This window comes from Podarcis muralis, chromosome Z (genome assembly GCF_964188315.1).
Source record: "Podarcis muralis chromosome Z, rPodMur119.hap1.1, whole genome shotgun sequence".
Taxonomy (NCBI): domain Eukaryota; kingdom Metazoa; phylum Chordata; class Lepidosauria; order Squamata; family Lacertidae; genus Podarcis; species Podarcis muralis.
Window position 1 is genome coordinate 23679742 of NC_135673.1, and position 23611 is coordinate 23703352.

Here is a 23611-nt window from a genome sequence, read left to right on the forward strand (position 1 = left end):
ATCTTATTTGTAGTGCGATTTGATGTGTTATTTCCATATATGTTTGCTTTTATATATGCAAATGTTTGAGCTGATCTTGTATGTGCAATTGTTCAGTGTATGTTTTTATTGCATTGCCAATATTTTTACGATTCCTTGTGGCATGCACTAGCACTGAGACTCTGCCTATTGGAGCAGTCCCAAAACATCTGGAGGGCACCAGGTTAGTGAATGCTGATAGGAAGACGCATTGCAAACTGTTTTGTTCTCCTATTTCTTCCTCTTTGGTTAAGATTATGACCATGGCATCAGCAAGGAAGAAGCTCCCGTAAAAAGAAATAAATCAAAGGACACTAATGAAATAGGATGGTCTCTTTAAAAACCCTCAGATTTATTTATTAGACTTCAGCAAGGAGGGCATACATTGCAAAACAAAGAAAAACACATTAAAAACTTGAAGATAAAATGAAAATAAAATAAACCAATATTAATGAAACTTCAGCAAAAACATAAACCAGCTGACACAGCAATGGAGGATAATGGAGTGACAGTTTGTTTAAATCAAACCGCATAAATGAGTATCTGGCAGTGTTTAAATAAGAGGCTGAAAACCTAAAACCACTTACTTGTGATAAATCCTACTGCCTTCAATAGGAATGGTTTCAAAGTTCTATGGTAAGAAGTAAAACTGGGCCTATGCATCCTAGGTCACCAATTAACTCAGGACGTGGGGAATCTTGAATCCTCATATATTATTAGACTTTAGTTCTCACCATCCCTGTCCATTGGCCATGCTGGCTGGGCTGATGTGGATTGGGAGTCCAACAACACCTGGAGGGACACAGGATTCCACCACTGCTCTATATAGTCTCCCCCCCCCCCGATCCAGCTATGTGGGGATCCTACTGAAAGGAGCAGAGTGGACATCTGGATTTGCCTTATCCCTAATTTGGAGTCCATGTGTGCATCTTCTTCTCTGGATTAGGGTACATAAAATCACTTCCCTCTCAAGCCTTTACATGTAAACCCTGTACCAAAACAGCAACATTAGCCATTGACAAAAACCAGCCCCAATAATACAGTACTATAATGGAATGTTTAAGCCTACCAAGGCTTAGGAGGAACACTTAGTATACAATTCTAGTGCTTCAGTAATTTAAAGCATCTTACAGACATTATGTCACTAATTCCCATAACATGGGTGCAAAGCACACACGGCCTGTATCCAGCCCATGAAGCTACTTCCAGTGGCTCACCAGCCCTTTGCAAAAACCAGGGGCCTAGCCTCTCCCTTTGGACCTCCATTTACCTAGCAAAGGGGGCTTATCCTCTTCTGGCACAGCAATATTGTTAGGTCTTAGCACTTTAGGAAACAGGCAAAAGAGCAGATCTAACAAAGTTAAGTCAATGTTTTTCATCCCCATGACAGCTCTGGGGTGGGAGGTTTCTCCTCCTAGCCCAGTGTTGCAGCAAGGATGAAAACCACTCTCTGTTCTTCACAGTGAGGGTGTGCAACTCTGTAAAGTAGATCAGCGTTCTTATCCACTCATCACAGATTAAGAGCCAGTCAAGAGTGAATAACTGAAAGTAGTCACCTACAGAGGTGGCAGCAGGGGTGAGCTTTGAGCCATTTTTAGCAAACCAGTATGGCAGACCAGTTCTTATAACTTATTTTGGAAAATGAGCACCAAGTGAACTATCAAATTATTCCCCACCCCCCAAAATAGGGAGATTATCTTCACAACTTTACAAAGCAGATACCAACTCCCTTTTTGGGGTAGGAAGGGGGGGCCCTCTTACAATTATTTTCAATTCCTGCCATTCTCAGTTATGAATGTGCGCCTTCTCTCTCACTTTAGGTAACCTGAAGCAGGAAAACTGAAACTGGTAAGAGACACCTCAAAAACACTGGGAGAAGCAACGCCCTACACTGAGGGTCCTGTAGGAAAACATGCAATGACAAGACATACACCTAGCAAATGCTCTGCAAAACAGTGATGCATCAGTCTCCAGGCATGACCCTGGAAGTATTAATAGGTACACAAGGATATGGAGAGGCAAGGCCAAGTGGTTGGAACCCCATATGTTACTGCACCCATCTTCAGTCAGTGCAGGAGTATCCAAGCCTTGTGAAAGGTGAAGACTGATGTTACAGCTGGGTTCTTCATGGTATAACCCAGCTTTGCAGCTAAGAGGTAGTTTCATCAGCCAGTCTGACAGTCCTCAATCTCCTTCTTCCGTTTGTGCAACAGATAGGGTTGGGCTTGTTGTTTTTTTAAGGGGGGAATATATAGAGAACTATATTCCTCACTTGCAAAAAAGCAGAGATGCATTACTGGTTGCACAAGCATTACAAAAACCATATTGGCCCTGGAGATAAAACCACCTCAGCTGTAAAACAATTAGTGTCAGTCTGTCCCCAGTTATGCCTGAGAAGCTGCAGGACAGGTTTATCAAAACCCACTGGCAGGAAATACACTGTCATCCTTCTAACGCTGCATCACTATTTGCCCTGCATTGCATACTTTCATGGCTGGGGTAGGCAGAAGGTATGGGCAGGGGTAGGCATCTGCTGGGAGATCTCAAGGATTTCTGACTCCCAACTGGTTAAGAATAGCAGCAACAGAACAACTCTACTCCCTGCCTTAAATGGTACTGCAGAAATGTTAGAAAGCTTGGGGGTAGCTAGGAGTGCATTTCTGTATGGAAGGACTGTTAGCTCCACTTGGTTTTGTACTTCAAAGCAAAATTCCTGGGTTCAGTGGCACCTGACTTAAGCTGCTGGTCCTCAGTGAAAAGCAAAAGTATATCCCACAAGCCTGAAGGTGGTGCAATAAAGACAGATAATGGCAGGAACTGACACTGAGATGTGAACAGTGTTCTTCAACTGATACAAGGCCATATGAGGAATTTGCAGTTATCTCCTTCCAAAGAAAAGTAGTACTATTGGAATGCATTTGATTTTTACTTATTAGAACCAGTCCTCTTATCTTTGAGGGAAAGAAGACGACTCAGGTGTTTTAAGTTTCATCCAAATTCCCCCTATAACAAAGCATGATGTCAATCCACATTCTTGCCAATGAATGTGGAATGAAAGGCTGTAGCTAACTCAAGGAGGCATAGTTTACTAAAAAGGACCAGCCAGAAAAAAATGGAAAAGGAACTTGGCTACCTTATTCAACAGAGAAAACATTTCACGGCATTTAGCATTTCCCTTTTTTCTGTTAATGTAAATCTAGGGGAGAACCATCCTAACTGTGGATCAAGTTTTCACCAAAAGGAAGGGGAGGGGGGGAATACGCAAGTTTATTAGCTTTAAGTAGCAACCAAGATGACCTGCAAGAAAAAAATGGGACACCCTTTACAGATTAAAAGCAGAAATAAAGACACACACAGAGAGAAAACACCACAAAACAGTATTCGACAAGGGTTACAAAAAGTTATTAAATGCATATTAGAGCCCAGAAAAGCAAGGGGTATATGTGAATGAAAAAGGTAGGGGGACTTAAAATCTTCCAAGATGGCTGTCAGTTTATAGTCCAGCAATGACCTCTGAACAGCATGCTGCGCCCCCGCCACTGTTTTGCACATGTATAAGCAGTAGCCAATGCTTTCCCCCCTTTCAAAACTGCAAATTGCACCTTTCTTTAAAAATAGACAGTAAAAAGAACAGCCCATAAAAAATTTCCATGAATGTATACAACAACAATGAAACCTATAGAAAAATAGATAAATCTCGGATGTGCAGTGTAGGCACAGCACCTGGTAATCTGACCTGCATTATATATGTAGCATTAGGGGTGAGGGAGAAACATGTATGCCACAGTAAGCTCTATGGAGGAAAGAAGGGACATACGTGGAATAGAATAAAATAAATGAATCCTAAGGCAGCCAATTCTGTAAGTTGCATTATGCATGCAATGAAGAAACTCTTGTCTTCTGAATCTACCACTAATCAATGTTGTTGTTTTTTTGATGATCCCTTCTGGTGTTACAAAGGAGGGAGAAACACCTGTACAATTTAAGCAGCCCATCATTCTGTGCCTTACAGTACAATCCTAATCATGTTCCATTAGAAGTAACCCCTACTGAATTCAGTAGGGCTTACTCTCAGGCAAGGTTTTTCTTCTTCTTCGATTATAGTATTTAGTCACTTCTTTCTTCCTTTAAAAAAAGGCCACATTTTAACTTAACTGGAAGGTCCTCCACCTTCCAGTTGCTTTTGGTTGCCCTGTCTTCTTTTTGAGATTCACTGACTATAACCATACACTGCATTGTATGCATGGCCACACCATAGATTTGTATAAGGGCATTATACTACTGTAGCTTTTATTTTTCAATCCTTTTCCTAATAATCCCTAGCAAGGAGTTTCCCTTTTCCCCCAGCTACCTCATACTGGTTTGATGTTTTCATTGATCTATATATTCATCATGCACCCTAAATAACTTTCCTGATTACCTGTTCTTAATCCCCTCAGCATGTGTAGAACATTAGGGTTTATTTGCTCCAGTATACATCACTTTACACCCACACTGAATCTTAACTTGCTGTTTTGTTGCTCTTTCACCCCATTTGCAAAGCAACCCTTTCAGGGCTCTTTCCTACCCATTTGGACGTTCACAACATTAAAATAACAAGGTATGATCTGCAAACTCACTGCTCACCCCCTAACTCTAGATCGCTTCTGACCAAGTTAAAAAAAGGAACTGGTCTCGGTACAGGTTGTGGGGAGATTCCACATCTTCCTTCCCTCCACTGTAACAACTGTCCACTTATTCTTAATCTGGAGGGAGGTAAGAACTGGACCATCTGCCGCCTGCTGATTGTTGGGACTTTCACAAATGTGCTGGACTTAGCTGGAGCTCAATATGATCCCAGCAAATGACTTCTTAAATTCTTAAGCAAGAGTGCATCCACAGGATCACTTAGCACAGCTTAGTTATGCTTTATCTGGCAAGACATCCTGAAGTCCTGTAGTTTTAAAAACATGCTAATGGACTGTAAAGCAAATCCACCCCTAACCAACCCTAGATCACACTAGACTAGAAGTCAGCATGGGTTGGAGCAAGTATCTTCAACCTTTTTAGACCCACTTTTAACCTGAATATGCATTCCGGGACCAGTTTCTTAATTTTTCATCATATGTTTGCATGGTGGTAGTTCTCCTGTTGCAATCCACGTTGGAGCAGCACACAATGCACTAGTGGGTCCCGACCCACCAGTTGAATATCAGTGGTTTAGAGCATGTGAATTCATGTTGCCTATTCTGCTAGTAAAAGTACCAATGCTATCTCCACGCCCAACCACTTAACACTAACCAACCAACTGTTGCCCCATTGCAACAGGAATCCCAGCTTGAATCCCAGTATTCCTTGGCTTGAACCCAATGCCATCCAAAGGAAACCAAAGATACTTCCATTCTTAATGGAACTGCACAAGATTGCAAAACCTGAAAAGAAGCCTCTCCAAAGCAGTCCCACACCACCCAACAATTCCTACTAGAATCACACATGAAGATTCTGGACCTCTTGTTATAAAAACATTATGCTTCATGGGGAGAAAAAGAACCAGCCTCAAATGAGCATCAACAGATATTGTAGGCAAGCACAGTGCAGAACTCTGCAAACAATCAGTCTTTGCTCATCAAGCAACAGTTCCAATGACTGGAGAGAAAAAGAGCTTTTTACCATGGATAGTGGCTTGCCTCTTCAACAATTGGGGAAACAGTTCTATTAAAAATTAAAAGTCAAAGCTATGTATTTGTACACAGTGCTCGCTTTTGGATGCATTTCATCTCTTTGGGTTGCAGCCAAATATTCAAGCTTTGATTGTACAGACTTTCATCTACTCATTGGACTACTGAATGTCTTCCTTGGCAAAGCTATTCTTAGTCTTAGGAAGACAACAGTATTAGTGAAGGGGCTACAGTGGGCAATGTTCTGGGTTATAGCCATAGACACAAATCAACACGGCCTTTTATTTCTTTCCTTAGAGCCATCTGATACATTACTGAGGGGTGCAAGATGAGCTGGCATAATTCTAAGTTGGACTGCTTTAGACTGTCTGGGGGAGGTCCAATTTCTGAATGTTCCCCAACTTAAAATCTTCATGGTGAACTAGCCATGAAAAAAGGCCATGCTAAACATTTTCCCTCAAAACTAATTTCTGATGTGCAGTGAGGGTCCCCCCCCCTTTAGTGTGGGGAAACAGTCTAAAACATGACCCATATCCAAGATCCTACCACATTCTGCATAAATAATTCTAAAATACAATTAGCTTCACTACTGAAGTCAACCTTCCCTACCTTCTAGGTTAAGGTTACCAGATTTTTTCCAATGAGCCCGGGGACACTTTTCAACTTCAATGGGGACTGATTTGTAAATTTGGGGACTGTCCCCAGGAAACGGGGATGTCTGGGAACCTTATTCTAGGTCAGGAGTGGGGAGCCGATGGCTCTCCAGAAATGTTGCTGGACTCCCATCAGCCCCAGCCAGTTTGGTGAATGGTTAGGGATGATGGAGACAGTAGTCCAACAATATCTGGAGGGCCACAGGTTGGCCACCCTGTTCTACTTCTTTCAAGTCAGGAAGATGCCTTACCCTGAGTCAGACGATGGTCCATCTAGCTTAGCATTCTCTACACTGACAAGCAGTGGCTCTGCAGTTTCAGGCAAGCATCTTTCCCAGCCCTAAGTGAAGATATGGGAACGGAACCCAAGACCTTCTGAATGCAAAGCCGGTACTTCTACCATTGGCCAAGAATCCAAAAAACAAGACCATAGGAAGAGAGAAAGACGAACAAGCAGCCAACCTTTCATGCTTCTGCAACCCCATTGTCCTGCTGTCATTTCTGTGTGCCAAATCATTGTTTTTAGCCACAGACCAAATCAGATAAGATGGTAATTTTAAAAAGAGACAGAGGAAAGGTTATATAGTACGAAGATTGAAAAATCCTTTACAAACAGGTCAAATTACCAAGGCAGAGTCAAACTGTTGTACACACTTGTATAAAAATGTTTTTCTTTTCTTTTTTAAAATTCCCCCATTAAATATGTAAAAACCAAAATGCTTACACACACACACATTTGTAGAAGAACATTCTTATTAGCACAGAGTTGTTGGTTTGTTTGTTTTTACACAAATACATTATCAACAAGAGTTACACCATTTGACAACAAACTTCACAAGATGTCTTTGGTGATGTGTTCAAAAGGAAAATGGGGGGCGGGGGGACCTGCCATGCTACCAACCTAACCCAAAACACATTGAAGACTTGGCCAAGGCAGGCCACAGTGAAAACCTGTGTGCGATACAGTGTGGTCATTAATAGTTCTAGTTTGTGAGCGGTAGCAATTCAGAACAGAGGCAAAATGAGACAGGCCCGGCAGCTTGGCAGCTGTTTGACAAGGCTCCTTCACTGGCAGTCCCACACAGATACCAAAACATGGAGGCTTATTAGGCCCCCGGTGAGTTACTTTGCATGGCCATTTGGTTGTGTTTGGGTCAATGGGGCCATTAATCAGGCAGACATCAAGCCTAAAAGATCTATGCAATCTAACATGGGTGGATTTGCGAATCTGGACATTTGGTTCCCAGTGTCCCTGTCTTGCCCAGATACTTATCTTTTAAGCAAATGTTTACATTCCATCCCACAGGAGGGATTCTTTGTCAAATCAAGAGCTTGAGGAGAAGGACCTCATCCACAACTGCTCTGCAGCTTGTTTCCTAAGTCCCCTGAACACTTGAAAGCTAAAGCTTCAGAGGTGCAGGGGTGTGGGTGCAAGCCCCACCCTCAACCTGCCCCATGCGTACTGAGAACAAAGGTCTGACACCAGTTCTGTGAACATTCAGCTGACTGCGCTTTCTACTGAAAGCAAAGGAGGATTTGGGTTTGATGTTAATTCAGTTGCTTAGTGAAGGCAGGAGTGATGAGCAGGCTGCAAGCTAGTCTACACATTACATAGAATCACAAGACAAGAAGTTCCGGCCAGGTGCCACTCCAGGCAAAGAAAGCAGGACAGAACTGATTTGCTAGCATGCAGCTCAACGTGCTGGCATGCATGCACTCCCAGCAAGAGAGCATGCACTCTCTGCCTTGTCAGAGCACCTCTGCACTAGCATTTGGGACAGGGTGGGCTATCAGTTGCCTAGGTTCTCTCACGTGAGGAAGCATCCTTCATAGTGGGTGATGTATGTGGAAAAGGTCGGCATGTAGTTCTCAATTGAGGGGGGAAATCTTGGCTAGCTCAGAACTCCACACACACCCTTTTGCCATGTGCTTAGCCCCCTCTGAACTTCAGGGGATGGTTAGCCACATGAGATAACAGAAAGGCAAAAACCTGGCAACCCATCTCACATGGCTAATCCTCCTTTGGAGGTGGGCAAATGATGAACAGACAGGAGATTTGTTGTGCCATGAAGTACTATAGGCAGAGACAGATCTGGCCTTTGGGTAAGTACATCAACACTCTCCCAGCTGAGCCCTGCTGGAATGAACATGAAGAGCCCCACAAAGGAACAGAAAGAGCCCAGTGCAAGAAAACTTCTCGATGCTATCTTAATTAGTTTAAGGTATGCATAAACCATTTGGATTTTCCACCTCAGGTTCCTCACTCTCTTTGGCTGGCTCTGAGCTACAGCAGGAAATAAGATTAATCTTTCATAAGAGGCTGGTCAGAGGTGTTTTTTTTAAAAAAATAATAATAATAATAATAATAATCGAGTCTTAGTACATAGTATTTACATACACACTGCTAAAAAAAGAAAACAAGAGTGAAGGGAAGATAGAATATAAGAAACTGCTTCATACCAAATCAGAACATTTTGCCAATCTAGCTCAGTGCTGTCTACACTAACTGGCAGCATTTGTCCAAGGTTTCAGGCAGAAACCCCTTCCAGCCCTACCTGCAGGTGCCACTGAGGAATGAACCTGGGATCTTTTGAATGCAAAGCAGTGAGGTAGGGCCCTTCCTCTGAAGTTGCCCTTGTACTGACAGCAGCTTCAAGGGACTTGGCTCTAATGTAGGATTTTCCTCTTGCTGGTCTTCTTCTCTGATTTATTAGCTAACAAATACTGGCAGGTATGGGCACTCCTTGAGCAAAGCAGCAAGTTGTGCACCACCTCTTTCAAAATGATTTCTCCTAAAAGCTACCATGCCAGATATGACTCTTCCAGAGCAAATTAACAAGAGGGCAAGGCCCGCCTTAGCAGCAGAACATTTGGTCTGCATGTGCAGCAGGGGAGGAGAACCTGTGGCTCTCCAGGTGTTCCTGGACCAGAAGACAAATCACAGCTCCCATGCTGGTTGGGGCTGATGGGAATCCAGCAACATCCAGAGAGCCAGATTCCCCACCTCCAATATAGGACACCCCAGTCTTTGGTACTCCTCCCCCTTGGCATCTCCTCCCCCTGCAACCAAAAAAGGCCCCTTGCATAGTGGGCTTTGAAGACCCCCCCAAAAAATTTGAATCCCTGGACAGCTTCTGCTAGTCAAGAGTTGACCAGATTCGACTAGACAGATTAGTGCTAGTTTCATGCATTTCTGAGGACCCTCCTCTACTGCCAGCCTTACCTTTCAGAAAGATCACTTCTGGGTGGAAGGCCATGGCAGGTTTCTCACAAGGCAAGTTGATCAAGGGGTGGGGGTGGGGGTCTGTTTCCTTCAAGCCCTGCTTGCCGCCTTCCTGGAAGCATTTAATGGGCCACAGTTAGAAAAACTAAGCTGAACTAGATATGCCTGATCCAATAGGGGCTCTTCTTATGTCCACCTCAAGCAATAGATGTTGCAATCCCATAAGGGGCAGCTGAGAAAGAGGTGAACAGAATTGATTCCTGGGGCTCAATCCACCAAGAAGCCCTCCTGTACATCCCCACCAACAGCTCCAACATGCTTTCACAAGGTCCCTTCAAGTGGAGTTTTGATGGAGACCTTTCTGGCTGATTAAACAGTAGCATCTGTTTGCATGTGTGGAAAGATTTGGATTTTCCAATCAACTTCTTGGGCCAGCCCTGCATGGAAGAGAGGAAACAGATTTTCCAATGAAGGCTACATTTGGCCTTGCAACATAGCATCTATAAGCAGAAGTCCATCATATAGCTCCCTCCAGACCACAGCTGTCAACGTTTCCTTTTTTCAAAAGGGAAATTCCCTTATTTCGAATAGGATTCCTCACAAGAAAAGGGAAAAGTTGACAGCTATGCTCCAGACAGCCAACTCCCATTAGCCCTAGCATGGCCAATGGTCAGGGGTGCTGGGAGCTGTAGCCCAGCCACACCTGGGGAGCCACAGTTTCCCCATCCTTGATATCGTTTATTTACAAACAACAGAATGCCAGCCTTGCATTACACAAGCCAGTTAAACCACAGTATGGTGAATACGCTTGCCCAGATTTGCATTAGAACCCAAGTATTCAAGAGTAAATTATTTTTTTGTGGGGGGAGGCTCTGTTCTGGGGGCACACAGGAGAATTCATTTCATTGGACATCCCACTGAGTGAGATTTAGTCATAAGGGAAATAATGGGATTCAAATCTTTAAAAAGGGATACAGTTTGAAACAGTTTGCTGCTTTTAGCTTAAAGCACACACACACACCATATCTATTCGAAGTCTGCAGTTCTACAGTCACTTGGGTGCCACTCCACTCTGACAGCATCCATAAAATACGCCAAATTTTTAAATGTCTTCCTAGTATTTCTTTTCCCCTGGCCAAACGTTGCCTCATTATAACCACATGCCCAATGCTTTGCCACTCTCACCCACCCACCCCTGGCAGGCAACACACTTTGCGGGTCTTATTTCATCTTCAAAATGCCACCTGATACAGATGGCTCTGCATGCACAACTGCTTGCAAGTAGCCCCCCCCCTTTGGAAAAGGGTGGCACTTACTTCTAAGTAGATCTGCACATGACTGCACTACAAGGCTGCAAACCAATGCACCCCTAGCTGAGAGCAAGCCCCACTGAACTCAGTGGGGCTTGCTTCCAGAGAAGGAATGCACAGTAGGGTTGTGCTGTCAAAAACACAGAACGTTTATTAAATAGTTTTTTCTTTTTACCACCAGCAAACCATCCCATTTCTTAAAGTTGTTACAACCACTCGTTTTTTGTTAAAAAGCACCCAGTTAGTTGGTTTTAAGAAATTGTTTTTTTCTGATTTTAACTAAAGGGCAAGCTGGACATTCCAGAGCTCTCTTACATCATATCTGAATATCTCCAAGCCAAGGTGTTGGCACCTTTCCCCTGTATTGTGTTCAGGATTAACAGTGGTTCACACTATGGAAGTGCAATTCAGCATCAACCCAACAAGAAGCACCATCAAGCAGTGATGAGTTATAACAGAAGTCCTATCAGGCACACTCTGCCTTACCCACCACTAATGAAAGAATTGGTTACTACCACCACCACCCAATTTCAAATCAAAGTTAACCATCTGTAATGTTCCAAGTCTCCCTGCAGGCCCTAGGGAACCAAACCCACCCTAATCCTCCTTTAACCCTCTCCTGCAAGCTATTTGGCTACTGTTACATTCATCGCGGTGTTCCAACAGCTGGCAGCACAAGCAGCCACCTCCAACGTGGGGGCTTTCCCTTTCTGCAGATCAGAGAGTCGACGCTCCCACGACGCTCAGCCTTGCCATCAGAAGGTCTCAGCACTGCTTGCTGTGAAGCTGGGACATTCCTTGTGTCACACCTGCAGGTTTGCACATTGCTGGCTTGTCGGGGGAATGGGTGAAGCTGGGGTCCGGGAGCAGGTCAGCCCCCTTCTCTCCCAAAGGAAGGACCCAAGCAAGTTTTTTACCTGCGCTGTCCCCACCAGGCCTGTGGGAGGCACACACCTCCTGGGGCACAGCAGGAGTCTGCAGAGGCAAACTGGATGGTCTGGCCATTGGTCTGGTTGCCATCGGTGCTGGATCGCTGGCCACATCTGCGCGAGGTTTCCCACCAGACTCCTTGGCGGATTCCTGCACCAGGGGCATGCAAGGTGCTTCCATACCTGGCTGCTCCGATGCACCCCACGTGCTCTGGAAGGCTGGGGTGCTCAGGTCACAGTCCCATGGTTTCACGCCTTGTGAGGGAAAATCCTCCCTGCATGATACATTCTGCTGCAGCTCTGCCCAAGGAAAGACAGCAGCATCACTTCCTTCCTTTCCTTCTGGAGAGCCCAGAGCATTTTCACGGTCTGCATCTAGACCAGGAGACACAGGATCCTTCCTGCAGCCACTCCATCGAGACCAGAGGTCAAAAGGCTTGAAGCCACCCTTGGAGAGTTGCAAGCTAGCCAGCTCGAACTCCAAGCTCTCAGTGTCAAGGGACCTGCTCCTCCTGCAGCTGGAGAGAGGCTCTGGCATGGGAGGACTCATCTCCTGAAGCCTCATGCGCCGGGGAAGGCTGGTGACACCCCAGTTGCAGCTTTGGAAAGAGCTCTGGAAGCACCCAGGAAACATTCTCTCGTCACATTCGGCGAAGGATTCTTTTGCAGCGTAGCTATCGTCAAAGGCCTCAAAGGATGCAGCGATGTCCTCATCAGTGTTCATCCCCAGGTGCTGCTCGCACTCCCCTTCGCCTTCTTGCTCCACATCAACAATGTCGAACGTGACCATCGTTGGGAGGGCAGGGAGGTTCTGGGTGAACGCAGAGCCTGAATCAGAGCTCCCAAGGCTTTCAGAGAGGCTGGAGAAGAGAGTCCCGCTGCTGGTGAACTCCACCAATGCCTGGGAGAAGTTAACGGCCTGTTCTGGTTCATTTTCCATGTTGGGGGGCTCCCCAAAGTCAGCTTCGGTTCTGCTTGGCTGCTCATTGAGTGGACAGCTGTGTGTTTTGAAGAAAGGGAATGCCACAGAATTCTCCAGGCCACTTAAAGCACCCGGTTCAAGCCCTGGATGCTCTCTATCTGAATCCAACACTGAGCCATTTTCCACGTGCTGAAAAAGGCCCCCACTGTGCACTTTAGGGCCCCCACTGCCATTGTAGTGCTTCTCTGGGCACAGCATCTCCTTGAAATCTTTCCACTCTTGCTTCTCAGTTAGAATTCCAGCATCCAGGCCACTGTTCAAAGCAGGGGGGGACATCTGATCGCAGCCAAGGCCACTCGGACTCTTGTCGGTTAGGCTGGTCACTTTCGTGTTACATTCCGTATGTAGCTTTTCTCTGGGGTGGTGCTGGTCTTTGCTGAGGATATCCAGGTCTTTCAAAGTTGGCTCCCTCTGCATCTCCCAAAAGAGCAGCTGCTTCTGAATGGCAGCCAGCCTCTCCTCCTCGGTTTCCATCACTTCCCTCTTCTGGCCCATTATCTGCACCAAATCCTTCTCGTCAGGGAGAGCAAAGTCCAAGAACTGGCTCATGGAAAAGATCTCTGGTGGGGACACTTTGCTCCCAAACCAAGATTCATCAGCACGAGTGGGGCTCATGAGGGCATCATCAGGTTCATAGAACTCATACAGCGCATCGCCACTGTAGCTGTCCCTCGGGAGGCGGTCCTTCTTGATTTCTTCAAGCCCATCGCCAGTTTCATCATCAGGACCTGGAGTGGTAGAGTCATAGTACCCCTCATCGCTGTTGGGAGCAGATTCTTGCTGGTCACTGTGTGGTGTTAAGAGGTCCACGTCACCCCTTGTGCCTTCAGGATAGAGGTGGACCTCTGGCTTGCCACCGTTCACTCCCTGATGCTCACATTTCGCCATGAGTTCTGGAAGGCGTGTTTCGTATCCAGCATCTGCTTTGACGGCACCTTCCCACATCTGCTGCAGATACTCCTCTATGTCATCTGGCATGGCCATCTCCTCCCCTCCACCCTGGTAAGTAACTAGGCAGGAGCTCCTCTTGGCCACATCCCTGCCGCGCTCTGCAGTGGTGGCACTCTCAGCGATGCTGTCGATATCTGGTTCAGCTATGATGTCTCCGCAGCCGGTAAAGGAGTCGAAGCTTTTGAGGGAAGTGACATCTCCAAACATCAAGCTGAGCTGGTCCCCAGATGGGACACTGGGAGGGCTTCTGTCTAGGTCCTCAGACTGGAGAGCATCAGGGAGCTCTCCGCACACAGAGTTAGCACAGAGGGTGTCATCTGCTTCCAGCTCTGCATCTCGAGAGCTTTCGCTGCCCGTCCCTCCTCTGGCTGCATCCCCTACAGAGCTGCTTTCGTTGGCCACCGGTTGGACCTCCTCTCTTGACTTATTGAGACCAGCCGCTAATCCAGGTGAAGAAGAAGCGTCATCATGAAAATGCTCCCCATGTTCTGGTGGAAGTGCAGTGCTTTTTAGGCTCCCCTGCTTCAAGACTTGCTGGGTTTCGGCACCCCTCTTCTGCTTACTCGCACTGGGCAGTCCTTCAGCCACAGCATCCCTTGAAGTCCACTCCTGCAACTCCGTCCTCTCGGGCTCAGTGCTTTTGCTCTTCCTGTGGCGCCGGATGCTGTTGAAGAGGCCCCTGAGCCCCTTCTTAGAGCGTGGAAGGAACAAGGACTTCTCCCCACAGGGCTTCTTCTCAAAGCCCTCAGAGCTTCCAGACAGGGATGCTGATGGCCGGACAAAACCAACCCTGAGGCTGGCGTCTGCTCCCAGGAGAGCGCTCTGAGAACTCGGCAGCTGTGCAGGAGGGAAGTCTGTTCCGCCACCCGAGTTGGCCTCTTCGTACCCCACGTCGCTGATGCCATCGTGTGTCTTACTCTTGCTCAGGCCCTTCTTTGCAGCTCCCTTTCCCTGGCCTTTGTTTTTCCCACCAAAGAAACTGGGCAGGGTGCAGATGCTTCGCTTCCCACCAAAGAGCTTGAAGGCAGTCTTCCTGAGCTTCCCAGCAGGTGGCGGCTGGCGGCTGGGCTCCGCCGTGGCAAAGGAGGCATCGCTGTGCTCAGAGAGCTGGTCAGCTGCCCCATTCTCTTCCTGCAGCCGCTGATGGTGATGGCCTTCCTCTACCAGTGGAGATTTGGCTCCAGGTTTGTTTCCAGTGCAGGCAGCTTCTGTGGCGGCCATTCTGGCATGCGGGTTTAGCTGGGCGGGCAGTCTCTTGCGGCCGCATCTTCCTCAACATGCTCTGGGTGAAGCATCCTGGCTGATCTGAAAGAAAAAGGAAAGAAGGGGAGGGGGACAACAGGAAATGCATCAGGAGAGGATACTGGTGCTGAGCATTATTTCATCCAAGTGCATCGTAACCAAGCAAAGCCAGGGCCACAACAGCTGCCCTGTTTGGGGCTCCCATACCTCTAAATGTGGGAGGGATGTAACAAATGGGAGGAAAGCTGCCTCTGTTACATTTCTCCCAGCTGTTCAAAAAAAGCAGAAGAGCCTACATTAGGTAAATAGCTGGCAGCCTTAGGTAGGAGAAATTGACAAATACACAAATGGACATTACATTTAATGTAACCCAATGTAAGCCTTATTGCACATGTGTCCACTCAACCACTTCCACGGGTAGAATTGGCACTGCAACAGGTGCCACAAAATACCTGTTCTATATTTGTAAGAACTTGGTCATTTAGTGTGGCAGCACCTGCTCTCTGGAACTCCTTGCCTATTGGCAGCTGCTAAAAGCATTCTAACCAGATGATTAGAAAGCTGAGGTAATTTTAACATGTTGTAGTATTTGTGTGTGTGTGTGTATTAAAGTAGGGCTGTAGTTTTTTCTTCATTTTATTGTCTTTTTATAATCTGCTTTGAGGTTTCCCAGTGTATCCAATTGTATGAAATAAATAAAATAAATTTTCAGACAAGAGGCCTAAGAAATCCTGGAATTGGCTGTTCCACCAATTTATTGGTCATATTCTCTCTCTCCTCTCCTGTGGCCCCACAACGGACTGAAGAGAGAGCTACAGGCCTCAGGGTGGCACATTTAAGAACGAAATAGAGCTCTAACATCAGGTCATCGATCAAGTCAGAGCTTTTCCCCATTCTTTTTCGGACAGTCAACATTGGTAGCAATTTTTATTCCAAGACTAGTACAGGCCAAAGCAACTGCAGGGGACTCTGCGATGTTATTAATGCCAGACTTCTATCTCTCATTAATAGTGAGCACCCACCAACTCTCTTAAAAGGGAAAGGTAAGCTGCACTGAGCACAGAAACACACAATTTAGTCTTTTAATTAATTAATTACATTGAATTTATATCCCACCTTACCTCCAAGGTGACGTACATCATTCTCCCCTTCCAAACTTTATCCTCAGAACAGCATTGAGAAGTAAGTTAGACTGATACTGAGCAGTGAGTTTCATGCAGTGTTAGAAATTAACTAGGCATCAGGCGCATTTGCACCTGGCTTCAACAGCTTCCGACCAAGTGAAAATGCCTGTGCTCAAATGCAGCATTTCCATCATAGTAGTCACATCAGATCAGAGACAGCTGCTTCAAAATTTTCATTTATAACCCCTATGGCTTGAAAACTTTCTACATCAGCACTGTTCTGTTTAAGATTATCTTGAGACAGTTTCTGGGATTAAATTACAAAGCCTTGTTAGATAACTACACCCAGAGATCTGTCAATAGATGCCAGTCTATCTTCCCTGTGCCTCTACTTTAAAGCACTCAGAAGGGGATGTAAAAAAGGTTGTTCTCCAGGTATAATACCTGTGCTAACATTCATGTGAGGGTTAAACCACAGAGCCTAGGGCTTGCCGATCTGAAGGTCGGCGGTTCGAATCCCCGCGACGGGGTGAGCTCCTGTTGCTCAGTCCCTGCTCCTGCCAACCTAGCAGTTTGAAAGCACGTCAAAGTGCAGGTAGATAAATAAGTACCTCTCTGGCGGGAAGATAAACGGCATTTCCGTGCGCTGCTTTGGTTCACCAGAAGCGGCTTAGTCATGCTGACCACATGACCCGGAAGCTGTACGCCGGCTCCCTTGGTCAATAAAGCGAGATGAGTGCCGCAACCCCGGAGTCGGTCACGACTGGACCTAATGGTCAGGGGTCCTTCTACCCTTTACCTTTTAACATTCATGTGATTCCCAGGTGGCCACCTATGCAGGCACTGGCCAGACCCAGATGAGCTTCATTTCAGGAAGGGGGTTCACGTGCCTTCAGTCCATACCCTGGCAGTGCTAGGCAGTTTACACAACCCAGACTGAAGGCCTACAGCTGCAGAACCTTGCACCAGTCGCTATCACCCAGCCTGGCCTACTCCGCAGGGCTGTTGTGAAGATAGAGAAGAGTTGAGGGAGAACACATTGCATGCTGTGTTGAGCTCCTTGGAGGGCAGGCAGGATATAAATTAATAAATATGGGTAAATAAATAACTTCCCACCAAGGCACTCATGCTGCATAAGCAAGCCCCTCCCCACAAAATGCCAGCTTTATTTCACCAAAGGCCACCCGACTTCAAAACACCATCTCACCTTTGGTATTGCATCACAAGCCAACTTTTAATATCATGTCAAATCACTTTCACTCTCTTGCATAGCTCTCCAGCTACAATGGAATAGCCTTTCATTTGAATTGTCGCAGCCATCGCTAACAGCCGCACAAATTCTAAATTGATGAGCTCATGTTGGTCAAATGTTGGTGCTTTGCTTTACACAACTCGTCTTCACAGAAAACAATTTCACAAGAGCTTAATGAATCTCCTGGATTCTGCAGGGACTGGACAGCCATCTACTGGGGAGCCTCTACCCCAGGTGTGGGGAACCTGTGGCCCTTCGGATGCTTCTCACCTACATCTCACGTCACCCCTGGTAATTAGCTGTGCTTGCCAGGGCTGATGGGAGTTCTAGTTTAGCAACACCTGGAGGGCCAAAGGTTCCCCACACTTATGCCAAGCGAGGAGTTATGCTTGATGGTCTATCAGGCCACCTTTAACCCTCTAACCTTGTAAGATTCTTCTTTATCCTACCCACTACACCACCAAATTTGAAAGGTGGGAGGCTGCCGCACCTGTCAATTACCTGATGTCATATGAGGTGGCAATGATGGTTAGAACCTTAAAAGCACTGTGCAGGATTCTCTGCAAGCCTCCTGCAAACAGCTCTGTGCAGCACTTTGAAGTGCCAGAAATCATCTGGTTGCTAGGAACTTCAAAGCTCAGCACGCAGTTCTTGGGAGGTCCCAGAGGATGGTCAGGACTTAAGAAGAACCGAGCATGAGTCTCCTAAAGTGCCAACTATCAGCTGGTGCTTCTGGCCCAGTGCAGCCACCTTTTTAACCTGTCCACCCCTGGCATCATATAAGACATCAGGTGACTGGCAGGTGAGTGTAGCATGGCCAAAACAGTCCGGTGAGCCAAATGAGCATGCATTATTAGTCTGATGGGCTAGAGGTTGCTCAGTCCTGCTATAAACTGTGTTCATGCAATCGCAGGACATACAATGTTGTAAAACGAGTAGGGAGGCAAGCAGATGCAAGCCTCCAACCCCCCAACCCCAATTGTGATTTTTTAAAAATGGGGTCAAATGATGGTCAACATTAGTTCTTCTGTATGTATTCATTTAATGCAACTATCACAAAGAAAAGCTGACAGCGATTAACATAGACGTCATTAACTACTTTTACAAAACTATCCAGATGATTCCTTTTGACACTAGATTTGCCTGACCTTGCCTACAGTCCTGTGCACTTAATTATGCATAGGATCTGGCTGGGAATTCTAAAATCTGGAAATAAATTATCCTAGCACAAATATAAAAACGTGTGAAAGGGATGTTCAAAATAAGTGTCTCTTGACTTTTACTTGAAACCCAGGCTTCATTTCCCCCCCTTTTCTTTAAAGGAAAAAAACAAACCCTAGCTATTGATATACCTAACTGTAGATAGATCTCTGTGTGCCTTGAAGAAGATTCAGCTAGGTTTTCTGACTCTTGTTGTTTTATAATGCCCCTAGGGCCTATCCTGACCCTGCTGCTGGACTCCAGCTCACGTCATCGATGACTGCCAGTCATGCTGGCTGCGGCTGATGGGAGTTGTAGTCCAACAACATCTTGGAGAAGCTGGATTGATCAATAATAAATCTGTCAGTTTTTTTAAAGGCATGCCACAAGACTGTCACTTTTCTTTGTGATGGAGACAAGCCACAGGTAACAGGGGAGAGCCAGTGTGGGGTTAAGAGAGTGGGAATATTATTACTTGGGAGACCAGGGTTCTAATCCTAACTCAGCTATAAAGCTCAGTGGGTGAGCGTGGGTCATTCACTGCCTGTTACCCTAACCTACCTCACAGGGTTGTTGTGGGGTTTAAGTAAGGAAGGGGCAAAACTGCGTACATCACCATTAGCTCCTTGGAGAAAAGGGTGGGGGGGAAATACAATAAATAAATAAACAATGTCAGTCTCTATGATACTTAAACACAACGCAAGGAAGCCAAGTCCCGCTGTAAATCGGCAGGACTTGAAGGACCAGCCACAGAAACACAGGTACCTGCTTTATATTGAGCCATACCACCAATCTGTCTATTTCAGTATTGTCAACACTGACTGGCAGCGGCTCTCCAGGGTTTGAGGCTGGATTCTCTCCCAGCCCTACCTAGAGATGCTGGGGATTGAACCTGGGACTTTTTGCATGCAAAACAGATGCTCCACCACTGAGTTCATTGTCCTATCAAACCTGGATTTATGTAGGCCTAGAGAGAGAGAGAGAAATGTTTCCTCCAGAAATTTCATATATTTGCGACTGAGTGATGGAATTTACATTCAATAAGAAGCTGCAGCCAATGTTAAGGTGTGCAATTTTACAACACTTGTGCATTTCCAAAGTGAGGTTTGACACATCCACACGCAGCATTTTAGGTGTACAATCAGGGAACTGTGTTGGGGGGAAGAAAGTCTCTTTATTTACTAAAAAAAAAAGGAAAAGCCCACCTTTCCAGGCACACCACTTTCACAAGGCTGTTTACAAGACTCTAAAACACATGAAAATAAAATATACACCCAAGGATAAGGTAAAGGTAAAGGTACCCCTGCCCTTACGGGCCAGTCTTGACAGACTCTAGGGTTGTGTGCCCATCTCACTCAAGAGGCCGGGGGCCAGCGCTGTCCGGAGACACTTCCGGGTCACGTGGCCAGCGTGACATCGCTGCTCTGGCGAGCCAGAGCCGCACACGGAAACGCCGTTTACCTTCCCGCTAGTAAGCGGTCCCTATTTATCTACTTGCACCCGGGAGTGCTTTCGAACTGCTAGGTTGGCAGGTGCTGGGACCGAACAACGGGAGCACACCCCGCCGCGGGGATTCGAACCGCCGACCTTTCGATCGGCAAGCCCTAGGTGCTGAGGCTTTTACCCACAGCGCCACCCGCGTCCCTTACACCCAAGGATAGTAGCAGCTAATTTTTTTTCATGCACAACACAATTCAGCGAAACACAGACAACTGTTTTCAGGGTTTGGAATTTTTAAACACCAGCAGTCATGAGGTCATGTGTATCTATGCAAGGAGGGAGTTCCGAAGTTGTGGGGCCACCACTGAAAAAGCCTGTCCCTATTACCCACCAGCCTAACACCTCTTGAGGATTAAGATATTAAAGGCAAGAGTCCACCAAGCCAGAGAGTTTCATGGTGGAGAGGCCACACTATTCATATGCCCTTTTCCCCAGACAGAGAGGGCAATAAGTGGATGGAGCATAATCACCTATGAAAGTGTCATACACCCAGCCAAACTAGTTTTTCACCAAAACCTTTGGCTCTCCAGGTGTGGTTGAACTACATCTCCCATCTTCCCCTGCCACTGCCCATGTTTGCTGGTGCTGATGGGAGTTGTACTTCAAGAACATCTGGAGGGCCAAAGGAAGATGATGGTACAGGGACTCCATGATCTAGCCCAATATAGTCTGCTCTGATGGACAACAGCTCTCTAGCAGAAGAGTTTCCCATCACCCACATTTTCTAAGAATCAAACCTGGTTCTTCTGCACTTAAAGCCTGTGCACCACCACAAAGCTACCACCCCATTTTCTGAAAAAGAGCACAGGAAGCTGATAGATTCTGATTTCACAGATCCTGATGCTTTCCAACTCGAAATGCTTTCTGGTTCTGAAAAGCTGCAGAAGTGTGCTTCTTAGCACTGCTACCTGGTCCTTTAAAAATAAAATAGAAGAGGGAGGTACCAGGGTCTAATCCTAGGGCTTCCTGCAGGCAAACTATCACCAGGTTTGCCTCTAAGCTATCCTGGCCTCTTAAAAATAATAGGATGCTTAAGAAGCGCGGCGCGTCTGCGGTGGGGAAGGGGTGATCTCAGCAGGGGAGGCCAGCCACCACCAGCCACTGCAAGCTCCGGCAACTCAGCAACAAAGCTACCCAGCGCCCGGCCTACCCAAGGGTGGGGGGAAAGGGAGGGAGACTGCCGACGGAGGTAAAGGAAGAGGCTAGAGAACCGGAGGAAGCCTCACTTACATTCTGCGATGGAGTGATAGGTGATCGGCTCCGCTCCACAAATCCCACCCGCGCCTGTCCTTTCTTTCTTTCTCCTCCAAAAGAGATGGCAACAGCAGAAAGAAAGGGCGGCGGGGGGTGGGGGGAGAAGCAAGCGAAAAAGGCCTCCCGACTTCCTGCAGGAGTCGACACAAAAGAAAAAGACGCGTGCACACAACCAGTCCCAACACACACACACACACGTACACGCGCGCGAAAGACAGAAGGGAGAGAATGTGTCGGTAAACTGCAAACGCGTAAATATCGCAGGCTGTTTGCGCGAGCAAGCCCCGGGCGATTGTGCTGCGGCCGGCCGGGCGCCTCTCCTCCTGGCACTTCCAAGCAGGCCAGTATAGCTTGCAGAAGGGCAGGCAGGCACCCTCCCTTCTCGCTCGCCTTGCAGTCCCCACTCACCCGCCTCTGCGTGCGCTCCCGGAGCGCAAGGACCCGCCGCACAGCGCGCGTCTGGAGGAAAGTTGGCAATACATTCATGGCTCTCGCCTCGCCAAACCCAGCACGGAGCAGGGGCAGAGACGGGAAGGTGGGGGCCGGAGGCTCCCGGCTGCTACTACTACCGAGAGGCAGGGCCGGCTGGAAAGGTGATAGACGGCCACGCAGAACCAATGAGGAGCGATCGAGGCGGAGTCGGGCGGGGTTTTCTGTCTCCCGCCTGTGGTTTTCCAGCCTTCCTCCAACATTCTTTGAAATGCAAAGTGCTGCAGTTCGTAGATTAAAAGTTGTTATCACGAGTACATCTGCAATGCCAGAGTATGCATCTTTACTGAGAAGCAAGCCCCCAGTTGAGATCAGTGGGCGTTCCTACTCCACGCTCCCCACCTGCGCTCCAATCCTATGCATTAGACTTCAATCCTATTCACGGCTGGGTTGCATGGGAGCAAATCCCATCGAACTCAAGGAGGGGCATAGATTGCACTGCGATCCTATACCTCTCTGGAAGCATGTGACGTTCAACAGAGTGGAATTGGGTTTTGAAGATGCCCAATGCGCGCCGGGGGCGGGCAGCATTGGTGTGTGTGTGTGTGTATGTATGTATGTATGTATGTATGTATTTACCTACCTTTCTTTCCTCCAAGAAGCTCAAAGTGGCACACATGGTTCTCCCCACTTTTCATCCTCAGGTTAGGCTGAGAAAAGTGACCAGCCCAAGGTGAACGGGAAAAAAGTGACCAGCCCAGTGAACAACTGAGTGGGGATTTGAACCCTGATCTTCCAAGTTTAAGTATTTGTAAAAGGAAGCATGCATTTATTTTTAATAAATATATCAAAAGTCAGATTTTACCCTGCACAAGGGGAGGGACAAAGTTTGGGACTAACTCAAGAGCCAAGCACGGGGTTGGCAAAGCCCCTTTTGCTACAGTTACCCAGTGTTCATTCCACATTTGTAAGAAATGAACATTTTAGCATGCCAGCACCTATGCTCTCAAACTCCCTGCCAATGGACATCAAGCAGGCACATTCGCTGTACTCTTTTTGGCACCTGCTGAAAACTTTTTTTTAAAAAGATGAATCTGTCCAGGCACGTGGAATGTTGATATACATTTTATCTGCTTTTGTAATTTCTTGTTGATTTTATCTTTTCAAGTTTTAAAAAATTGCTTCCACTGTTTATACTGATAATTTTATTGTTCTATTCGCTTTGTAAACTTTTTTGAGGGTGGGTTGTTGTTGTTGTTGTTGTTTACAATCAAGTGGTGTATAGACCTTATGAAATAAACATAAATAATTAAATCAGATGGCTGCCAGGACACTTGGGAAGTACTGTGCAATGAGCTTTGACTGGTCGGTGGGACAAACCACCAGTCAACCATCTGACATCATGACATCAAGTAAATGACAGAGGGTGTCCCACTCACTTGTCAAAGTTGGCCCATGGAAGGTGGGGACAAATAAGGACCTGGCTTGGTTAGCCATAAAAGGTTCCCCATCCCTGGACTAAACCATTCACCAGCCGAACATCCAGCTTGCTGGTTTGACCAGTTGCAAAGTTGGGTTCAGGGTGCAAATAACTCATCATAAAATGACTATCGCAGTCTCACCAGCCAAAGGCTTCTTTGCCGTCATACTGTAAAGAAGGAAACACCCTTCTATTTGGTCTGGCCCTCTTAGCCAAACAAGGGTCTGCTGTGGGCACTTTGCTGCCGCTTGCTTTATGTTGCAAACTCACAGGCAAACTGCAGCTGGACGATTCCATAGGAAAAGGTCAGTTGCCACTGGCTCTTTGAGCAGAAGTTCCCCCTCCAGATAGTAAATCTTTAGGCTTGCCATGGCAACCAGCCTCAAGTCGGTTTTCATTTGCATCAA

At 46.7% G+C, this 23611-nt stretch overlaps 1 protein-coding gene across 2 annotated transcripts; it reads right to left on the reverse strand.

Moving 5' to 3' along the window:
• Positions 1-341: 341 nt before the first annotated feature.
• Positions 342-21881, reverse strand: AMER1 (APC membrane recruitment protein 1). 2 transcript variants are annotated; one of them, XM_028714595.2, is made up of 2 exons: positions 21704-21881; positions 342-15028 (listed from the first exon to the last, which is right to left on the reverse strand). In XM_028714595.2, the coding sequence occupies exon 2, from the start codon at positions 14942-14944 to the stop codon at positions 11627-11629; it is 3318 nt and encodes a 1105-aa protein (XP_028570428.2). In that variant the 5' UTR covers positions 14945-15028; positions 21704-21881; the 3' UTR covers positions 342-11626. The 2 variants fall into 2 exon arrangements, with proteins under 2 accessions (XP_028570428.2, XP_028570429.2); XM_028714596.2 differs by lacking the exon at positions 21704-21881 and adding an exon at positions 21272-21360.
• Positions 21882-23611: the final 1730 nt, after the last annotated feature.

Bases quoted from the DNA above. Each gene is read 5' to 3' on its own strand.
- AMER1 (XM_028714595.2), bottom strand. From the start codon at position 14,944: ATGGCCGCCACAGAAGCTGCCTGCACTGGAAACAAACCTGGAGCCAAA.